Raw genomic sequence first — 21,459 nt, 5'->3', positions numbered from 1 at the left:
GACCCGCATTTGGCTGGGCAATGGTTCAAATTCCCATGTGACCATCCAGATTTAGATTTCCATGATTTCCTTAAATCACTCCAGGCAGATGCCAGTTTGGTTCCTTTCAAAACGAGTGGGCAATTTCCTTCCCCATCCTTTCATAATCTGGGCTTGTGTTCCATCTCTAAAGACCTTGTTGTCAGTGGGAACTCTCATCTTCCTTCCATCTTTCACTCCCTGTATTTTATTCCTGCTACTTCCTAATTCCAAAGAGTGTATTCCAGTTAACATTGTCAAATCACCAGCGCTTTACCTGTCCTCAACAACATTGATTTACATGTTCCTGTATTTCTCTGAAAACGTAACCAAACTTCCCTCAGGTCAGCTTTTGTCGTTTGTTCCATCCATCTGTAGATAATTCATGTTATTATTTTGCGACCGTGACTTACTAAAATTATGGATCAATCGTTCACACCTGTCAACAACTGCCTGCTTTGTAGTTCAAAATTACATTCGTCTTTAAGTCGGAAAGTATTTTGCCTGTGTCATATGTGCTGCATACTAGGTGAAATAGTTTTGTTGTCATATGTTCCTTTGATCCATGACCACCGAATTGCCAATGAAACTTACAGAAATTGGTCTGAGCATGATCTGAGGTGCAAATATTTTGCTCAGTGGATGTGCTCAATAGTAGTGAGTCCAGGTGACCTTCCAAGTCACATAAGTACATCATGTCTGTAATGTGTTCCTCAAACCATCATGACACAATTCAGGATTTCTGGTGCAGTGTCTTCATGAAGGTACATGTCACACACATGGAGTGCTGTGAAAAAGAAGTGAGACAGATATGTTGCTCACTACCAAAAGACAATGGTAGATGTGTCAGGACCCCATTTCATGCTGTATAAACATCCCTCAGATGATAATACTTCCACCACCTGAGGAAATGGTGTCCTGTTAGTATCGTGCATTGTCTCAGCAATTTTCAGCACGCTGCTACCCAGCCATTGCATATTCCAATTTGTTGTGTGACGTTTGAGTAGAGGTGACCTATTCTGTACTTAGAGCATCCAGTTTGATTTTCTGTGCCCATGCTAATCTCTGTGCCCTGTGGTATGGTAAGTAGATGCACATTTGTGATGAGGTGGCTCCTGTTCTCTATACTGAGGAGATGGTTCTGAATGGTTTACATGCTCACCAGTTGGCATTGTCCACCACTGAACTGGCAAGTGCTTTGTTGCACAGTGGCCCATCATTAGTCCATGGTAATGTCAGTCATCACCACATACTTGGCCAGGACAGGTTACTCAGGCCATGGACAATTCCCCAAGTCTAGATACTTGCAGTACACCCTTTAAAAGCTGGCAGTGCCTGCATGACCTAGCGGATGGAGTGTTCTGTAGACCAGGCACCCCCAAGCTGGCCACCATCAGTTTGCACTGATGTGGATCTTACACATTCTGTGCTTGACTGTCATGCAAACTGGCAGTATTTGGTCTCATCACATCTCAGTCAAATGACACCCAGGATATTGTATTTTTTGTGGCAACAAGAAAGCTCTCTCTAATTCTGCTTCTTTTGAATGCATGTGTGGATGTAGTACTAGGAAGATAAAAGCAGTGGAACTGGATTTCAGAAATGCACATAAATATTAGTTTAAAACTGTTCAGAAGCTTTTGTACTGAAAACTAAAATGTCATTGACTTGGAGAGTTAATAATTTCACTGTGTTATGTGTGTGAAATGCAAGAGAAAGTGTTAAGTTTATATCTACAGGTTAGCCATGGTCTGCTGGGGCCTTTGCTGAAAGCATACTCAGAAACTATCCAAGAGAAGGATGATCTTGCACGCAGTTATGAAAAAGACTTGGCACAACTTAATGCTCATTGCAGAGACCTTGTTTCAGAAAATGAGCAGCTGTATGCTGAACTTGATGAAACTACTAGAAAGGTTGGTTTAGCATTTTCCAGGCAAGCAGTGTCATAAGCTTACTTGGAAAGTACACCAGTAAAATTTGCAGAATTAAGTGCTTGTGTATGATGTAAGATGTATTTATTTGCTGAAACTCACTTCTATGATACGCCTTGGCTTTCTTGGATATATCTTTTTTACCATCATCCTTCCGTTCTATCACTTTCTTTGACTACTATACCTTTTTGTTTTATTATTATTATTATTATTATTATTTTGTGGCTTCTTTTTAATTATGGAAGATGTCAGTGTGTGCTGGGAACATAATGAAAGAGATGAGATACGAAATTGCCGTAATCTGAATCTCCTTCTAGAGTCTTCATATCCACAAATAAATAACAGAGCTTCTGGAACAACTGCATATTTTTGTCCTTTTCAGAACTTACTGAATTAGACACTACAATTGTCATCATGTTAATTTACAGAAGACTTGGGTACAGAAATTTTTCGTTCTTTAAACTGTATGGGAAATTTCTCTAAATTGAATTCTGCCATATTCTGCACCCTCTTTGCTGCTTCCATTTTTCTTCCTTTTTCTTTGTGATTGCCCCTGTATGTCTCATCTGTGATTCTCTTCAGGTATATCTGACTTATTGACTATTCTCATTGCCACTTGCAAGCTTTCAGGTACAAACCTGTTTTGGGCATTTCACTCTGACATGTTTTGCATGGTACACTCTCAGTTTCTATAACCTTTTGCCCTCTGTTGCCAGGCAACCGAACATCTTATTCCCAAAGGTAGTGTTTACATATCCTTTTATAAGTATTTATATCTGCTGCTGTTTGGTGAGTGGAAATTAAAAATAACTTTTATTCTGTGGCTTGGTAGCTCAGCGGTCAATACAGAGTCCTTGGGTTGGTGCTAGAATTATTTCTTTTCCTTGTCAATTCATGCACCTCTGCCAGTTGTCCCTGTATGTGAAAAATTCTGAACAGCACCTTGGTCTGCAGCTTACATGAAACTGTACCCCCTCCCCCCGTAACTGGTTGGATAAGTCAATTTGAAGGTTGAAGAAAGGCAAGGGGATCCAATAGGATCATACATAGCATTCATCATTTTCTTGTGCCTTTGTCCTACATCAGCACAGGGTTGGCATGGTTATTAATGAGTGGCCAGATGCCCTACCTGACATCATCCCCTTACCCTCCAGGACAGATTATGTGCACCCCAACTGTCTGTGTGTAGTGTTGTGCATCTGAAAGTGAGTGAAAGTTTTCTAAATGTTTGCTTATTGTGTTACTGAGATGGGAATTGGGTACCAGCCTACTATTCACTTACAAGGGAAACTCCCCATCACACACCCCTTATTTCATGGTAAGATGGCCCATTGGATAGCCCGTCAAAAACTGAACACAGATCAAGCATAAATCAGGAAGAAGGTGTACTGAAATGAGAAAAAAAGAGGCAAAAAGAAACATCTTTTTTTTTCACAAAATTATGAACTGTCTAACTGCTCACTAATGTGTGTAGGCTGTATTCAAATTTGTGTCTGTGTCATGGTGTAAAGTCCATTTGCAGTAGTGTGGTCTAATCAAGAGGCTCACAATGAAAGTTGATTTCGAGATCTTGGGTGTTTTCACCGGTACTTGACGCTGGGATGTTGTGATTATAAGGCGATGATCCTCCAGACATACTTACCTCCTATTTGTTCTACCCAAGTACCATATGGTATTAATCTTGTGTTCCATTTTGGAACTTTTGACTCTTGAATTCCTTTGTTGTAACATAGTTCACACCCATTTATTTGTAATTTTCATTTGTGTGAAAAGTCTATGTGGCATCTCGCCTACTCTTGTATTCATCATATTTACATACGACAGTAATATATTTTTACCACATGACTCATGTTCCATAACCAATGTAAAGTATGACAACTGTGAAGACTACAGAAAGAGAACAGACATGCCAATGGCCAGACAGACAGTTCGTAATTTTGTGAAAAGCAGTCCAACACGTTAACCACATAACCATTTGCTCAATACTGCACATCTTGGACCATTCTCTTTTCCTATTTTGCTTCTTTTTTCACAGTCCAGTACACGTTCTTCTGTTTTCATGCTTGATCTATGTTCAGTTTTTTATGAACTATCTACTGTGCCATCTTACCATTAAATCTGATGGAGGCACAATGGGGAGTTTCCCTTCTTAGGAGGATGTGGAAAACTGCTTCAAAATCACATCCAGGCCAGCTGGCACACTGACTCTTGTTGTTAATCCTCTAGACAGATTCGATCTGGTGCCGATGCACCTCCCCGTCCAAAAAGCAGCTATCCGAGTGGGTCTGATCTTGCATAGTTCTGTGTTGTGTAAGTCAACCTTTGGGTTGTGCCAGCTTTATCTGTTCTATTTTTATTTTCTATGAACAGAATTCTGTTTATAGATATTTCATCAAACTATATCAGAAACTTCCTTCCAGTCCTTCCCCAAATTTCATTGATAGTTTTGTGTGCTCTCTCATGATTTCATTCAGTCACAGGTATGAAATACTAGGTGATTATCCAGCCTTGATGATTTTTGATTTATTCCTTCTCCCAGTCTTCATAGGTATTCGTACTTGGAATTGAGTTATTTAACAGCATAGAAATGACTAGTGAAATTATTTCTTGAGTGTTCTTTTAACAATGTCCTGTCTGTTTCTAAAAATTCCCAGATGATTTTTTAGGGTTCTATTTGTTTTATTCAACAATAATTCAAGTTAAATGTCATTACAGTCATTACCAGTGAGCCTGGTGATTCTAAAGACTGTGAATTTGACACTAATATCACTTATTTTTCAATGGCTGATTATGTGTCACTCCCATCCCACACCTATCCATACCATTATAGTTAGGTGTGTGTTAGGGGTGTGAGGTGTGTCTTAACTGCACTGAAATAGTTTCTGTTTAGTAAGATTTGTATGTACCAAGTTTGTCTGAAACTATTCCACATGTAAATCCATAGGTGTGTGTTATCCATATGGTAAGTCATATGTATATCAAATTTGGTCAGAATTGCTTCAGGGTTATGCATATTTTTACATTTCACCCTCTTTCCACCCCATCTTCAGTTGTGCTATAGTTGAGTTGGCATAAGAAGACATCTGGAAGCTAGCAATGTCGTTGCCAGCTTACAACTGTGAAGTACAAACAGCTGCAGGCGAAAACAGTAGTCTTTTATAGAGCTGTGGCAATCCTGAGATGTTGCCATAGAGACATTTACAAAATCACATTTCATGACTGGTTGAGGTAGGCATGTAAAGTAAATTTGTCCCAACATGTCCACTGTAACTGTCAGAGATTTTCTTACGTCGACTCAACTATAAGGTATGTCCCCCCCTCCCACAGCATTTTGTGGCATATAGGGGCCAGTGGAATCCACCAATTTCAAGCAAAGTTGGTGCACGTAAGATCTACTATAGGGTCATTCTGCAGAAAGTGTGTCAATTTGAGGAACCATATCACCTGACCACCTCCAATCTGAATGAAATTTTATACAGTGGAAACTCCGGGTAGGAATATCAACAATGTAGGAAAAGACAGGTTGCCAGAATGCTTTCCAGCCCGAGATGCTGGGGTTGGTGGTCACATGTTCATGAGCTTTGCTTGCATTTGTATGCGAATGGTGTGTGTGTGTGTCTCTGTTTTACTGATGAAGGCTGTGGCCGAAAGCCGTATGTAACTGTGTTTTAATTGTGCCTGTCTACAGCTTGATGTGTCTTCTTTACAATAAGTAGTTATCTGTCTTTTCCTACATTTTTGAAATTTTGTACTGATGTTTCTTACAGAATAAAAATGAATTGTACAAAATTTGAGCTCAAACAACCAATTGTGCATGGTGCTAGCTTAGGGCCATCCATCTATCCTACAGCAAAATAATTTTAACTAGACACCTTTGTCTTACATCTTGAAGCTGCTTAATAAACAAAACAGTTATATTTTTATTGCAATCTCCACAACTAAGTTGGCAATGAATCGCTGAGTGTGTCCTTGGACCCAAAATGCTTCATCAGGAAAGAGGGAAGGAGAGGGAAAGACGAAAGGATGTGGGTTTTAAGGGAGAGGGTAAGGAGTCATTCCAATCTCGGGAGCGGAAAGACTTACCTTAGGGGGAAAAAAGGACAGGTATACACTCGCGCGCGCACACACACACACACACACACACATATCCATCCGCACACACACAGACACAAGCAGACATTTTTCAAAATGTTAATGAAATAAAGTGGTTTTTTTTTTAAATTTATTATTAAGGCACTCTTCACACAAAACCAACAGAGACTACAGAATGATCCTTGGAGTAGTGGAAGCTATTTTAAGCAAGCATTCCAATGAAAGTCCAGTTTTTGCATTATCACAGTGCCACCAATAACAAACAGAAACTGAAAGGTAAACACCGGGAATCACACCAATAGACGAAATGGCGCGCATACTTCACTGACCGAACTTCCCCAGCTACTGGGTTTCCATAGTGACATTTGGTAGAGCCACTACAGTGTTTATTTCATAATAAAAGTACAGCCTACAAAGAAAAATGACATCCTTTAAGAAATGGCTCATATTTAATGTTGTATTATGAGTCCAATTTTCAAATAAAATTAAGATCCACCCAAGGGATTCCAACACATCAGTAGTTGGACTTTTTATCACTTAATCCACTATAAATATATGACAAAAGCCAGTAATCTCTATGGAGGTTTAAAACAGATGTTTGGTGATCCACCTCTAAAAAAACTCACTATCTCCCCTCATGTATAATGACACAATGGTATAGGATACTCTGCAAATTAGGCATTGAACACTCCACCAAATAATGATAGAATTTATTATGTGATTTATAAGTTCTTTGAAATCATGCTAATTCAGGTGTAACAGGAACACAGCTGTCAGAGCACGTTGGAAAGAAAAAAAAATGACTGGCATTCAGCAATAGATAAACTGGGGACTAAAGTAGAAATGCCCATCAGTCGTTGATGGCTTTTTTGCTAATGGCATGTTTTACAACAGTACTAGCTGACAAATCCGGCAATGCACAGGTATTTACTTTGTGAGTTTTCTGTTAGAAACAAAAACAAAAAAAGAATTGTGTTTTTAGTGTTAAAAAATTTCATTTTCATGTATTTGTGAAAATGCCTTTGAAACAATCATACAAAGAAATATGCATAATGTACAGAAGTACAAGTACAGTACCCTGGGCAGTTTCTATACACTGGGTGCAGCTGCTTCACTCGTCTACAACACAATTTTTTAAATCTCTTCGCAGCTGTATAAACAGTTACTGTTTTTGCTTACAGCCATTTTTGCTTCACAGTTGAAAGCTGTTGAAAGCACTTCCAGGTGTCAGGGATTTCCTTAAGTTGACTCAACCGAAGGAGTATCTTAGTAGTAAAGAACAAATGTATTACAACCTAATGCATGATGCTGCATTTCATGCATCTCAGTGTTTATGGTATCATATCTCTTGAACTATGTCTCGTACAATTATATATTCATGTAGGTACATTCAGCGGCATACACGATACTTTTGTGTGGAATGTTGCAAATAGAGTTAGTAGCAAAGAAGCAATAAATTTAAACCCCATACATGATGCGGCAGTTTTTCACGCATCTCACTGTTTATGACTTAATATCTCCTCAACTATGATATGTGGGTGGTTCTTTGTCCCACAGCATTATTGCCTGTGGGTATGGGATATGTGCACCAAGTTTGGTTGAAATTGGTCCCATGGTTTAGGAGAAGATTTGGGACATACACCTACACATACATACATACACTCTATGATCAAAAGTATCTGGACACCCCCCAAAAACATACGTTTTTCATATTAGGTGCATTATGCTGCCACCTACTGCCAGGTACTCCATATCAGCGACCTCAGTAGTCATTAGATATCATGAGAGAGCAGAATGGGGTGTTCTGCAGAGCTCACGGACTTCGAATGTGCTCAGGTGATAGGTGTCACTTGTGTCATACATCTATATGTGAGACTTCCACACTCCTAAACATCCCTAAGTTCACTGTTTCCGATGTGATAGTGAAGTGGGAACGTGAAGGGACATGTACAGCACAAATGCGTACAGACTGACCTCATCTGTTGACTGACAGAGACCGCCAACAGTTGAAGAGCGCCTTAATATGTAACAGGCAGACACCTATGACCATCACACAGGAATTCCAAACAGCATCAGGATCCACTTCAGGTACTAGACAGTTAGAGGTGAGAAAACTTAGATTTTATGATCGAGCGGCTGCACGTAAGCCACACGTCACGCTGGTAAATGACAAACGACGCCTTGCTTGGTGTAAGGAGCATAAACATTGGATGATTGAACAGTGGAAAAATGTTGTGTGGAGTGACAAATCACAGTACACTATGTGGCTATCCGATGGCAGGGTGCGGGCATGGCGGACGCCAGGTGAACGTCAGCTGCCAACGTCTGTAGTGCCAACAGTAAAATTGGGAAGCGGTGGTGTTATGGTGTGGTGGTGTTTTTCATGGAGGGGGCTTGCACCCTCATTGGTTTGCATGGCACTATCACAGCTAGAGCTGACATTGATGTTTTAAGCACCTTCTTACTTCCCACTGTTGAAGAGCAATTCGGGGATGGCGATTGCATCTTTCAACACAATCTAGCACCTGTTCATAATGCATGGCCTCTGACGGAGTGGTTACACAACAATAGCATCCCTGTAATGGACTGGCCTGCACTGAGTCCTGACATGAATCCTGTAGAACACCTTTGGGATGTTTTGGAACGCCTACTTGATACCAGGCCTCACCAACCGACATCGATACCTCTCCTCAGTGAAGCATTCCGTGAAGAATAGGCAGCTATTCCCCAAGAAACCTTATCACACCTGATTGAACATATGCCCACCTGATTGAACATATGCCTGTGACAGTGGAAGCTGTCATCAAGGCTAAGGGTGGAACAACACCATATTGAATTCCAGCATTACCGATGGAGGTCGCCACGAACTTGAGTCATTTTCAGCCAGGTGTCTGGACACTTCTGATCACACAGTGTACATACATACATTTTCATAATATGTACGGATGAGGTGCTGTTCATAAGTTAGGGACTTCTTTGTTCAGTAATAAAAATGCAACATTGTCTCAGCTTTTCCCTATCCTCACTTTTTGCTTCTTTCTTCATTACCTCTTCTGCTAACTTTGCCTATTATTTCTTCCTCATTCCAGGATGAGTGAACTTCTGTTGCAGCCATGCCTGTTATTAGTGTAGCAACACTCATATCTGATAAAAATACTGTATTATGCAAAATCTACATGCAACAGTGTTAATAGGCCGGACATTTTATAGTAGCTCTGTTAGAAAAATGTCAGGCCTATTAACAGTGTGATAAATTAATCATTGTCACTGTTTTCATTATTATTAGTGTAACTCATTTTCTATGCACAGTAATCTTAACTGTACCTAAAGATAATCACTAAAGGTGCCTGCTTAGGTGTAGAATATGGCCAGATGACTGTGACTTTGCCAGATAAAGTAAATGTGCATATAAAAGATAAAATAAATTTCTACCTTCAGCTGGATTATAGTTTAAGCTAATTGTTTCATTATTACGTCTGCCTTTTTTCCATCTTTTCGTGACAGACAACAATAAAACTGAAGGTAATTCCTACAAATCCTAAACTGTAGGTCACATTTCACAATGGACAACTTGTGTGCACTATACTTGTCTTCAGGAATCGTGTTGACTTCATGATTGGTTTCACAAACAATTCTTGATAGCTGCTACTAAAACAAATTTGATTTCTCATCTTTAAATGGGCACCTACACATAACATACTGATATTGTCCCATTGTAGATTCATTTTATTTTAGTTGAAATTAACCTACTTTGGTTTTATCTTTATAGATGAATACTGCTGCAGCAGAGGCAAAAATCCTCCAGCAAGATACTGCTCTTGTACAAGAGCAGAATGAGTTGCTGACAGGACAGCTTGATGTACTTAAACAGAAGCTACAAGAGATCCATACTACATATCAACAGAAAGGTGTTATACTTTTCTAAAGCAAATAATTTCATAGGTGTTGCTCTTAATTTGTACTGGATGTTAGCAGCTGTTGCAGCAGGGGATTTTCTGTTTATTATATTATTTCATGTTTTGTTGTTCTTTTACTGCTCCTTTCTTCATCTTTATTATCACCATATTTCCATGGATCATTATGGGACATATTTCCCCTTTGTGTATGTGATGTTTAATATGCAACTCATCTCAGTGCTCATTAATGCATTGTAACCCCCGGTCTTGGATTGTGTCCTTCAAACTTTAAGATTAGCTGCATGCAGTGGGTGGCCTTAAAGACATGTGGATCTACTATTCTCAGGTAGGTCACAACCTGATTATGAAGTGTATCCTTCAGAGGACTTTCACCCTCAGACAGGTAAATTCATGTGATATTGATTCATTATTCATTTTCTCATCCATGAGTAATGGGTAATACTCTTTTATCCATGGAATAGTTTTCCAGATTTTGGCCCAGTATGTCAAATAAGGATCCCATAATGGTTGTGTGTGCCAGTGACCAGCATTATGAAAGACCAGATGCTATAGTTGTGAATTTCACGTGGCACAGTGATGCTGTCATCTTGGACAGATTTGTGTTGATGTACATGTCTCTTCATAGTCTTTTTTGCCATTACATTTAGTTTTTTTTAATGTAGTCATGACATTTGAGTGTATTTTATTTTCCTACTGTCATACTTTTTATCAAGGCAACTGTTATGTCCAGAAATAATAATGAATAAATAAAATTTTTAATTGTCAACATTACGTAGAATTGGAGTGTTAGTGAAAGGCATGACATGAAGATCAGTTAATGTATGTTTGGCTACTGCAGAATTCCACTTACTGTATTATGTGTTTCATAATTGTTGTACCTAGAGATTATTCAGTCATGGTGGCATCCAATTTTTTACAAGCATGTGGAATTAAGTACACTACCGATGCTATAATGACCCCCCACCTCCCCCCACCCCCCCACCCCCCCACCCCCCACCTCCCCCACCGACACATCTCTTCATCAGTTTGTTGATATATTTTGCATTTCATTCCCAAAAAAAAAATCCATTATTGCTTTTTGTTACCCTTGAAAAGTCTTGCTCAATACAACTGCACTTGTTACTTTTCATATGGCCAGAACTTTCTGAGAGTTTTTAATACTTGTCATAGAACAGGGGTGGCAAAGATTTCAGTTCGTGGGCCATGCTTAGGCCCAAGTATCAAAGCACTCAGACTTGCTTCACATTTCTTCCACCACCACAACGCACTATCTGAGCGCATGTCCCAGACTCCAATGTGAGTAAAATGCTGGGGTAGATAATGTTAAGGTGCCAAAGAAACTCACTCACTAAGTTGTTATTCACCAGATTTTGACACAGAAGAAGTATCAAACACTTGCACCACACTGTTGGATAACAAACAGATTGTTTGCACTTGACAGGTTGCACAAAAAGTGACGATATTTAAACTGGAGCTTTCAGTGATCAGTCCTCTTCATACTCATCGAACTTCCTGATCCATATGAAGTACCTAATTGTGGAACAGAGATGGAAAAAACTCACTGAGATTATAAGGGGAGATGGCATTAAGCAATTACATAGAACCTTCCTGTGGGATTTTTGCAAACAGTGAAACAAGATCCAAGCAAAGCATTGTGTTTTTCAGCACAAGCTGTAACTACCTCATTTGATTAGTGTATTGCACTGCTGCTTTAATGTATGAACGGTTGCTGTCAGTATATAATTTTAATATTTAAGCTAAGGGCAGATATTGTCATAGTTTTTCCCTTGTGGATTTTCAGTAATTCTCAAAGTCATTGTGCCAAAGCTGCTGAGATTTTTAGCCTCTTCTGCAAGGCTGTAGGAAGAGAGATGTTTAGACTAATTGATTGGTAGCTCTTGTCACGTAATGTTTGAAAGTTCTGTCCAGTTTCTGTATGTAAGTGAAATCAACAAGTCAACAATTGTTGATTAATAATTTCCATTCTTACATTGATGCCATGTTGTCAGCATCAAAACTCTTCACTGCATGCATTTTTGTACTAATGATGATTTGGGTATGGCTTTGCACAAAGTTCTAGCTGTTTTTACATATTTGTCCTCTGATTGTTCACAAAGCTGATTTTTTTATATATATATATATATATATATATATATATATATATATATATATATATATATATATATATATGAAGGCTTTATTTCAGTAGTGATAGCCTTCCAGTTTTGATTATTTCAAGATACTGAGGCTTAAACATAATTGAGTGATAACTATTCTGTGACCGAAATATTGCAGTCCATTGCTTGTTACAAGGAATAACCATTTCTTTCTATTTTCACCACTCAGTTATATTTAAGCCTCAGTATCTCAAAATGAACAAAATTAGAGGTATACAACCATTGAAATAAGACATTCACATAGAAACACGTCATTATCAGTAATGAAGTATTTGATCGTTACATCTTCCACTGACTAAAGTTGGCAGCTGATCAGGCTCATTTATTGAGAAAGTTTATTGAAGTTTGTAAATGAAAAGGGGAGTTACTAAGAAAATGAACTAAAACAAAAAAGACTTAACCAAATTTGTCTGAAATCGGCCCAGAAAAATATTACTTATCTTGGTTTTGACTGGAGATGTTGGCATTGCTTCAGATCTATTAGCAGGGTTTTTTTTTTTTTAATTACTCAAATACTCAAACAAGAATTCATCTCCAAAAAATATTAATTGTAATGATAAATGCATTTTTTCTTTTGTTATTAATTATAACACATAATGTACAGTTTTAACAACACAACTTTTGTCACAAAATAATTCATTATAATTGACTTTCAACTTAACTGCAACTGCTTTGCTACTGAATTGCCACACAGCTGCCAGTTTATCCTATGATGTAATTTACAATATACATTTTTGTTCAGTTAATATTAATTTTGCATAATACCATCCCATTGAAACCACAATCAAGTCCAGATGTGAGGTGGGATCGTCAGTGAAGTACAACTTCTAACACTAGAAGCATGTGTATTGCTGACACCAGTATACAGCCAGAACAGAACTGGCCTCCTGGATGGAGAATGCAGTCATTTATACAAACACCAAATGTTCCAGAAATGAAGCAGAGGTTTGCTGACTGAAGGCATTTCAACATGATTGTCAGGTGACTTAGATGGTCTTCAAGTGTCTTTAAAAAAATGACGATGTCAGCGAGACAGCAAACACACATCATCCTTTTAAAATATCAAAGCAGAAATTTGAAAGATGACTGGAACATTACACAGTCCGTACAGCATAACTTTAAACTAATAGAGGGTACCAAGAGTTACAAAGGCAATCTTTTACCAGCCAGCCTCATCAACCTTAATTTGCTAGTAGCCTAACTTCATGCCCATTGTTGAGAAATACTTTCCTCCTTTGAAGCAGTTTAGGGTGTCATCAATGCACAACAGTGGATGGACACCTTTTTTCATGATTTTGTTCAGTCATCCGTAGTTGACACAGCAGTGCAATATTCTTCTTCATCAGGACCACATGAGAGGGCCAAGGACTCTCTGAAGGTTTAATGATGTCATCTCACAGCATCTTATCCAATTCCTCCCAGATTATCCGTCATTCAGCCAGCAACATTGGCTAACTGGTGGGTTATCTCCCGTGTTAATATGGTGTTTTATCGAGCCGTGTAGTCTTTTTTTCTCCATTCCCAATCTGAAAGCATCAGGAAACTGATGCAGAATGGATTTGACTCACCAACATTGTTTCATGGTCAGACCAGATCCTATTGGCAGTTCGATAGTAGCTTCCTCCTCTGCATTGTCTGTAGTTGTAGCAGAGTGCGACTCCCAATCAATGATACTAAGCTGCCCTTCCTGGATTGATTTGGCCCCCACACATGTACCTCTAGGGATTAATTGTGGCTGTTTGTGACAGTTAGTGATTCATAGTTCTCCTTGACCACCTATGACGCTTATGATTGTTGCTAGTGTGTAGATTTCTTTTGTGATCATGAGTAGATTTTCATGGTTGACAAAAACTTCACAGTTTAATTGAGCATTTTGATTGATGGCTGTAACTTGTCTCATTGATGATGGCAGGATAATGTATTCAACAGCAAACAACTGCCCAGAGCAGTCCTTGTTATGTGAGCTCATTAGGATAGCTTCTTCACTCTGGAGCTCTGATCTTCCACAGTCTATAACTACTTTTGAGCCTGCAAGAAGTACCATTCTGGAATAATAATATTATAACTACATTTTGTTAAAATAACAAATTCAAAGGACTAATGACAATATTATGAAAAGCATAGATTGCTACTCACCGTATGCTGAGTCGCAGATAGGCACAAAAGAAAGACTGTTGAACAAGTAAACTTTCAGCCAAAAGGTATTCTTCTGAATTAGACAACATACACACACACATTCATGCAAACACAACTCACACGCACAGGATCACTGTGTCTGATTGCTGAGGCCAGCCGGAGACAGTGGTCATGTGAGTGTGAGTTGCATTTGTGTGTGTGTGTGTGTGTGTGTGTGTGTGTGTGTGTGTTTTTTGTGAAATGTGGAAGAAAGCCTTTTGGCTGAAAGCTTACTTGTTTAACAGTCTTTTTGTTGTGCCTATCTGTGATTCATAACGCTGTCATTATTCCATCTTGGATTTTCCATTATTTAAATCTGAAGGGCTGTGTTCTGTCATTGATAGTTAATCTTGCAATATGTGCTCCTGCTGGCCAGAATATTTCCCATTTGTGACTTTCAGCATGGTCATTTTTGTATCACGAAACAGTCTTTTTTAGCCAATGATGATAAGTATCCAACATTAGAGAACAAGCTGGCAGTCAGTGATGACATCAGTGAGATTTTCTGATGTGGTGATTGTCGTTCATGAAGGATTTGCATCTGTGGTGGCCTCAACTCCATAGATGGTGGCCTTGCTTAGTTTTTCTGAAGTTGGTGGCTGGGCGGGTGGCTTGTACCTCCATACAGCGATGGGGAATAGCTACGACATACTGGGTAGCAACCTCGTCCAGGGTACAGTGATGGGGTTCGTCCTGTGGGTCAACTGCAATTGTCTACAGTTGATTGGCGTGGATAGAATTATGATGGTTAACATCTGGCAGTGTAGAAGTTGTGGAAAACTTGCCTTCTTTCTCTCCAGTAGCGTACGACATGTCCAGGGTGCCCATAGTGGAAACACAAGGACATCTTGTCCTCTGTCCTCCAAATGTATGTTCTTCTATGAGTCATTATACTTGTGTAGTAATTGGTTATACCTGTGTTTGCCAGGTGCTGGGTTGTCATTTGATGGCTGCAGCATAATTCTTACTTGGCCAAGTGCATTCTACTTGGCGCATTTCGCTGGTGGCAGAGATTGGTGCTAAAGATCGATGCACCTCTTCTTTGACATTCTGTATTACCCCCTGATATATCAGGTCAACATTTATGGCTACTATCTCTTGTCTACCCGGTCCCACATTTCTGGCTGCCGTACATTGCTATATCTCTTCTCTATCTGGCATATGAGTTGACAGTGATCGTCTACATCTGCTGGAGAAAGCACATTGGGCAGTCGGTCATAGTTATTTTGTCTGAATATTTTCTGTAGTATTTCCTCAGTTCGCTGGCACCCCTTGATGGATTCCTCTGTTGTGACATCCTTTACCAGAAGAACTTGGTAAATGTCTTCTTCAACTCCTTTAATCACATTTTAGATTTTATCAGCTTCTGTCGTAACTGGGTTCACAATGTAGTATAGGGCCAAAAAGTTCTATATGTGCAATTGTGTTGTTCTCGCATGACATTGGACCCTGTTCTTCAATTGTTCTTCCACTAAGCAGACCTTGTGCTGATTGTCATCAAACATTTTCTTCAGTTTGGCCTAGAAATTTGTTCCAGCCATTGAGCTTCTCTTTGTTGTTCTCGAAACACTGATGGGCTGTGCTGTCCAAGTCAAAATACACATTTGAAAAACACATTATGTCATCCCACCTGATTTATTCAGTGACTTGATTGAATTCTTTCAGCCATTTCATTGATCCTGACCAGCATCTCCAGAAAACATTGATTTGTAGTTGACTTACTGCTGTTTTGGAATCCATATGTCTCCTGAATATACAGATCTTAGAAATGGTGTACTGCTTGTATTCTGGTTCCTGCCCATGTAGGCGAGGTCTTTTATGTTGCCTAATTAGAGGCATGGTAATGTAAATGTACCTAGCATCTCCACCAAACAATGTCACATTGAAACAACAATTAATTCCAAACCCAAGGGCAGGGTCATCAGTGAAGTACAACATTTAGCACTGGAAGCGCATCCATTACTGACACCATTGTACAGCCAGAACAGGGCACACCTCCAAGACAGAAAGTGCAGCTATTTATACAAACATTGAATATTCCAGGATGATGGAATGTATGCAAACATCAAATATTCCAGAATGTGGAAAAATAATATATTTCAAGAACCTCCCAGAAATGATAAATATTAAATAGCAGATGACTGTTTGTGGTCAGGATTGGACCTGTGTCCCACAGCATGTTAGCCAGCCCATGCTAAACACTACACCACAGGCATCACAGCATGCACCAGTACGGCACATTTTAGTGCATCTCAAACATTTACACATCTAGCTTTTCAACATGTTACAAGTGTTCTCCTAAATGTCCTTCTTGAGATCATAAGTATTCAATTTTTAATCAATTACAGTTTTTTTTAATTTGAAACATGTAACTTGTGGTTTGAAACTAATTTGATCAAGAATGAGAGTTCATTAGTGAGAACACTGTGTATTTATAATGTGAACTAATGTGAGATAATTTTCATAAAAAGTCCTATTTGCAAAGTCCATATACTTCCAATTTCATATACAGGGTGTTTATAAATGAATATCAGAGTTTTGACGCTTTATAATATTTATTACATTAAACTTACAGTTATAAATGATACGTCAAATGAAAGAGCAACTCAAGCAGTTTTACCAAGAGCCTTATAAATGTTCAATGTGAGCACTATTTGCACACGGCACACATCTAGTCTATAGCCGATTTCTTCTCAAACGTTGACAGGGCTTGCTTTGCATGGCCTCCACGTTCACCTGACCTAATGCCATGTGATTTTTTCCTTTGGGGCTTAATCAAGGAATGTGTGTACGTGCCTCCGCTACCAGCAGACCTATCTGAATTAAGAAACTGGATTGAAGCAGCTGTTGCTGCAATCACTGAAGACACACTTATCAACGTTTGGGAAAAACTCTGCTAAAGATTTGATGTGTGACGGGTGACAAATGGTGCTCACATTGAACATTTATAAGCTTCTTGGTAAAACTGTTTGAGTTGCTCTTTCATTTGACATATCATTTATAACTGTAAGTTTAATATAATAAATATTATAAAGTGTTAAAACCCTGATATTCATTTACAAACACCCTGTACATCAAAACATATAAAGTTTCTAACATCAAGTTGAACAATATAGCTGTATAAAATTAACTAGAATATCAGGGCAATTATATTACAAGTGAAGGTTAATTGCTGCAGCTGAAAGAGAAATTTCAAAAGAACATAGGAAAGGAGTAATCAAGAATAATTAAGTACAAAGTTGAAACCTCCACATGGAAACAAGTAGCTGTGGAAAGTGAGAGGAAGAAACATGATTCAGATGTGTTTGGTTTGAAGAATAAGAGAATAATAGATCTGACAGAAACAGAATAAAGCTGCAAGGAAGGTTGGAGCAACTGTTGAAGAAATTTTGTAACACAACTGAAACTGCCAGCTGTCAGTTAGTCACTGGACAAAAATCTTAGTCCAAGGTAACTTTAAAACGTTGTTTTTGAAGCAGTTAGCTTTCAGTTCAAGAGATAAATTAACCATACAGATTTTGTCTTAACCTTTTTGTTTACTGTTTGCTTCTTTACACTGACTGGATTTGTCTCCACCACTTTCCCATCCTCTCTTTACACTGTTGTAACACATCATTGTTTGTGTTCAGTTTTTTTTTTTTTGTACATAGCATGTTTTTCTTGGGTATAGATTCTAAGCAATGTTTTCTGTTCCATGCACACACATATTCCTCTACATTTTCCCCTCTCTTCTATTCTATTAAAAGATAGAACCACTGGTTATAAATACATCATCAGCTCTTTAAGTCCTGCTGCAACATAAATTCAGTCTGTATAGCCCCTTTTGATGTCATTAATCAGTCTTAATGTTTTACAGATTTTGTTACAAACTGCCACTTCTAGATTTTGTAAGTGCTCTCTTTTAATATATGCCTGTGATTTGTGTAGTTGCATCATTGACACATGACCTGGAGGAAGTCTGTCAGAAATACCACAGTTGCAGAGGAGATTTATTGACATTACGTGGACAGCACTCTGTGCTGCGAGAGGAATATGATCGCTTGAAATCTGACCTGGATGGGAGAGTACCATTCTCTGTGCACTCTGCATCTGTGTCCGAGTGTCGTAGGTATATTTCCTGTAACTAAGTTTGCTTTTTTTTTTCCCCCCCACACTAATTTGGAATGTCAATGAATCTTCAATTTATTTCAGTTCTGTTATAGAGCTTGATGTACATTTTTATTATATTGTTTATGAGGGTGCCAGGTAGTTTTTGAAGTTGGTAACACACGTGCTATAGAAATGTTTGAGATTTCAAAGTCACACAAAATTTGATTATTTTAGTGATAAAAAACTGTTCAAGGAATAACAGTTAGTTAGAAGTTTAGTTCTAGTATGGAAATATTAACTTGCGTGTATTTGCAGTAATTAAATGTAACTGGAAGTGTGGAAGCACTGGACTAAAGTATGAGAATAAAATATTTTGACTGGACATGGCATATTATTAACAAAATGTTCCTTACCAATTGTGTGTAAGTTAGTGATTATGCACATTATTCCTGAGGACAACAAAGTCAAGTCTTGTAGTAACAATACTTCTTAATGTCTTATAAAAAGCCGCTACAATTCCATGTAAAGTCCAGATTGCAATATCAACAATATTATGAAATGAATGGGTTACTACTCACTGTACGATGATGTGTTGACTTGTAGACAGGCTCAACAAAAAGACTGTTATACATTGAACTTGTGGTCAAAATCTTATTCAGAAAGGAAAACATGCACACATTCACATAGGCAAGCACACCACACATACATACCACCATTATCTCTGGCCACTCCAGCCAGAATGCAGCTGTGTCAGGTGGAACGTAAGGAGCAGTCCAGATTAGGGCAGGGGAGTTGAGGGATAGCAGAGTATATGGATAGGGGAGAGAAGTCAGCACTGCTTGGCAGAGCAGCCAGGTATTAGATGGTGGCAGAGAAAGGTTACGAGGCACAGTGTCAAGAGGGTACGGGGTGGGGGAACAAAGAGCAAAAAAGAAGATGAGCGGAGAAGAGGGAAAGAACAGGGTTGTAAGGGTAACTCCCATCTGCGCAGTTGTGGAAAGCTGGTGGAGGAGGGAGGATCCAGATAGCCCGGATTGTGAAACAGCCATTGACATCAAGTGTGTTATGTTCAGCTGCATGTTGTGCCACAGGTTGCTCAACTTTGCTCTTGGCCATCGTTTGGCAGTTCATCCACATAAAAAAATATGTAATGATTGCAGCAGAGCTCTTGTATGACATGGCTGCTTTCAAAGGTGGCCCAGGGATATGTCTGTGATAGGACTGGAATATGAAGTGCTGGGTGGAAGACCTGCCCAATGCACCCACCATTGTCTTCCTCTTCTCTGCTCCATGTGCCTCTCACTTTTTCTTTACCCACAGCCTCTTGACACTGTGCAGCCTTTTCATGCCACCCTCTAGTCTCTGCACACTGCATCAAACTGCACTGACTTCTCTCCCCCACCCATATCCTGTTACCCCTCCTTCCTTCCCTGCTCCATTCGAGATTGCTGCCTTTGTTCAATCTGAAACAATTGCATTCTGACCAGAGATGCATACTTATGTGTATTTTTATCTGTCTTTTTCTGTTCTCCAGCTCCCCTCACAACCCCTAATGCCTCCATTGCCCATTTCATAAGTTAATTTCCTGTCTCCTTAATGCCATCGCTGCACCAGTTCAGAAAAGTATCCTTTTCCCAGGCTAAAACTCAGTCCCACATCCTATTCCTTAAATGCTGTCTAAACCATGGAATCTCCTGGAATGGCCTAACCATAAAAGTTTCTTTGTTTGGGTCCCACACCTCATTCACAATCACCTTCATCTTTTCAGATTCTGCCTGTCCTTGTCCCTCACAAACCTGGTACTGCAAAAATACATCTCCATGTCACAGGTATCCCACAACCACCTCTGCTCCCTCTGCAAGATACTGTTACTTTGCAGATCCTACTACATAATTTACTTCTCTGAAATCGTCCCTCCAGTCCAGCACGTGAAGAGCATTCCAGACATCACCTCCATAAGTTATCCAGCCAGCTGACATCCTACTGCTGCCTTTGGATGCTACTGTCTAACCCATGTCCTACCCACTGTCTTTCTCCTCATCAACTACCCACAGCATCCAGACCCTGCCTAGCTGACCTTTCCAACTTGCCATATGCCCAAAAACTCACTACCAACACTCTAGTAAACCCAAAGCTGAAACGTCTCGGAACAGTGTTGTTCATCTTTCCACCAAAATCCTCAGGCCCACAGAAGCTTCAATCCTAGCCAAAGGCCTCTCCTTCAGCCCTACATCCAAATTTAACCATCCATGTCACGCTTGTCACCAATCCCTCCAACCAAAGCCAACCCAATCTCAAAACTGAACCCTGCCTCTCCCAGTTCACATCACCATCCAACTATGATTTCCCCCCCCCCCCCCCTTTTCTCCCACCTAACCCCCTGGTCACTTTCCAGGAATTCTTTACATCCAATTTCTCAGCATCACCACCCTCCACCAGATTCCTTCCTAAGGACACAGCAGAAAAGAGGACAGCCATAAACAGCCTCAAAACAGATCCTGACCTAATCATCCTACCTGCTGGCGAATGTTCCACAACTGTCATTATGAATCGCAGTGACAACCTGGCAGAACGCCTCTACAATTGTCTCATTCTTCCACCTGTAAACTCTGCAAGACAGATCCCATCCCAAAAGTCCACCATAACTTCAAGGCCCTGTTTAAATCCTTAAGCTCTTCCCAGAACATCTCCCCTGAATCAATTTTCCTCCTAACCTCTATGAAATCCCATACAAACACCTTCTACATACTCCCCAAATCCACAAACCTAACAATCCTGGACGCCGCATTGTAGCTGGTTATTACATTTCCATTGAAACAATTTCAGCTGTCATTGACCAACACCTCCAGCTAATCGCCCAAAATTTAGCCTCCCACATCAAAGATACTAACCACCTCCTTCACCAACTCTCCATCATCCCCACCCCATTGCCTCCTGGATACAGACTCATCACTGTTGATGCCACTTCCCTATACACCAACATCCGTCATGCCCATGGTCTTGCTGCTGTTGAGAACTACCTCTCCTGATGTCCTTTAGACTCCAAACCCACTACCTGAT

General features: G+C 39.5%; 1 protein-coding gene across 3 annotated transcripts in view; it reads left to right on the top strand.

The window, feature by feature from the left end:
- LOC124619192 (centrosomal protein of 89 kDa-like) overlaps nt 1–21,459 on the top strand; it is a 102,562-nt gene that overhangs the window by 36,373 nt on the left and 44,730 nt on the right. For all 3 annotated transcript variants that reach the window (XM_047145412.1, XM_047145411.1, XM_047145413.1), the window contains exons 5-7: nt 1,758–1,931; nt 9,811–9,949; nt 18,238–18,418. In XM_047145412.1, coding sequence (XP_047001368.1) covers nt 1,758–1,931; nt 9,811–9,949; nt 18,238–18,418 — 494 coding nt within the window. The remainder of the gene's footprint in view (nt 1–1,757; nt 1,932–9,810; nt 9,950–18,237; nt 18,419–21,459) is intronic.

The sequence above is a fragment of the Schistocerca americana genome, chromosome 6, assembly GCF_021461395.2.
Source record: "Schistocerca americana isolate TAMUIC-IGC-003095 chromosome 6, iqSchAmer2.1, whole genome shotgun sequence".
In the NCBI taxonomy this organism is placed as follows: domain Eukaryota; kingdom Metazoa; phylum Arthropoda; class Insecta; order Orthoptera; family Acrididae; genus Schistocerca; species Schistocerca americana.
This window is presented reverse-complemented; position numbering and strand designations above follow the sequence as displayed.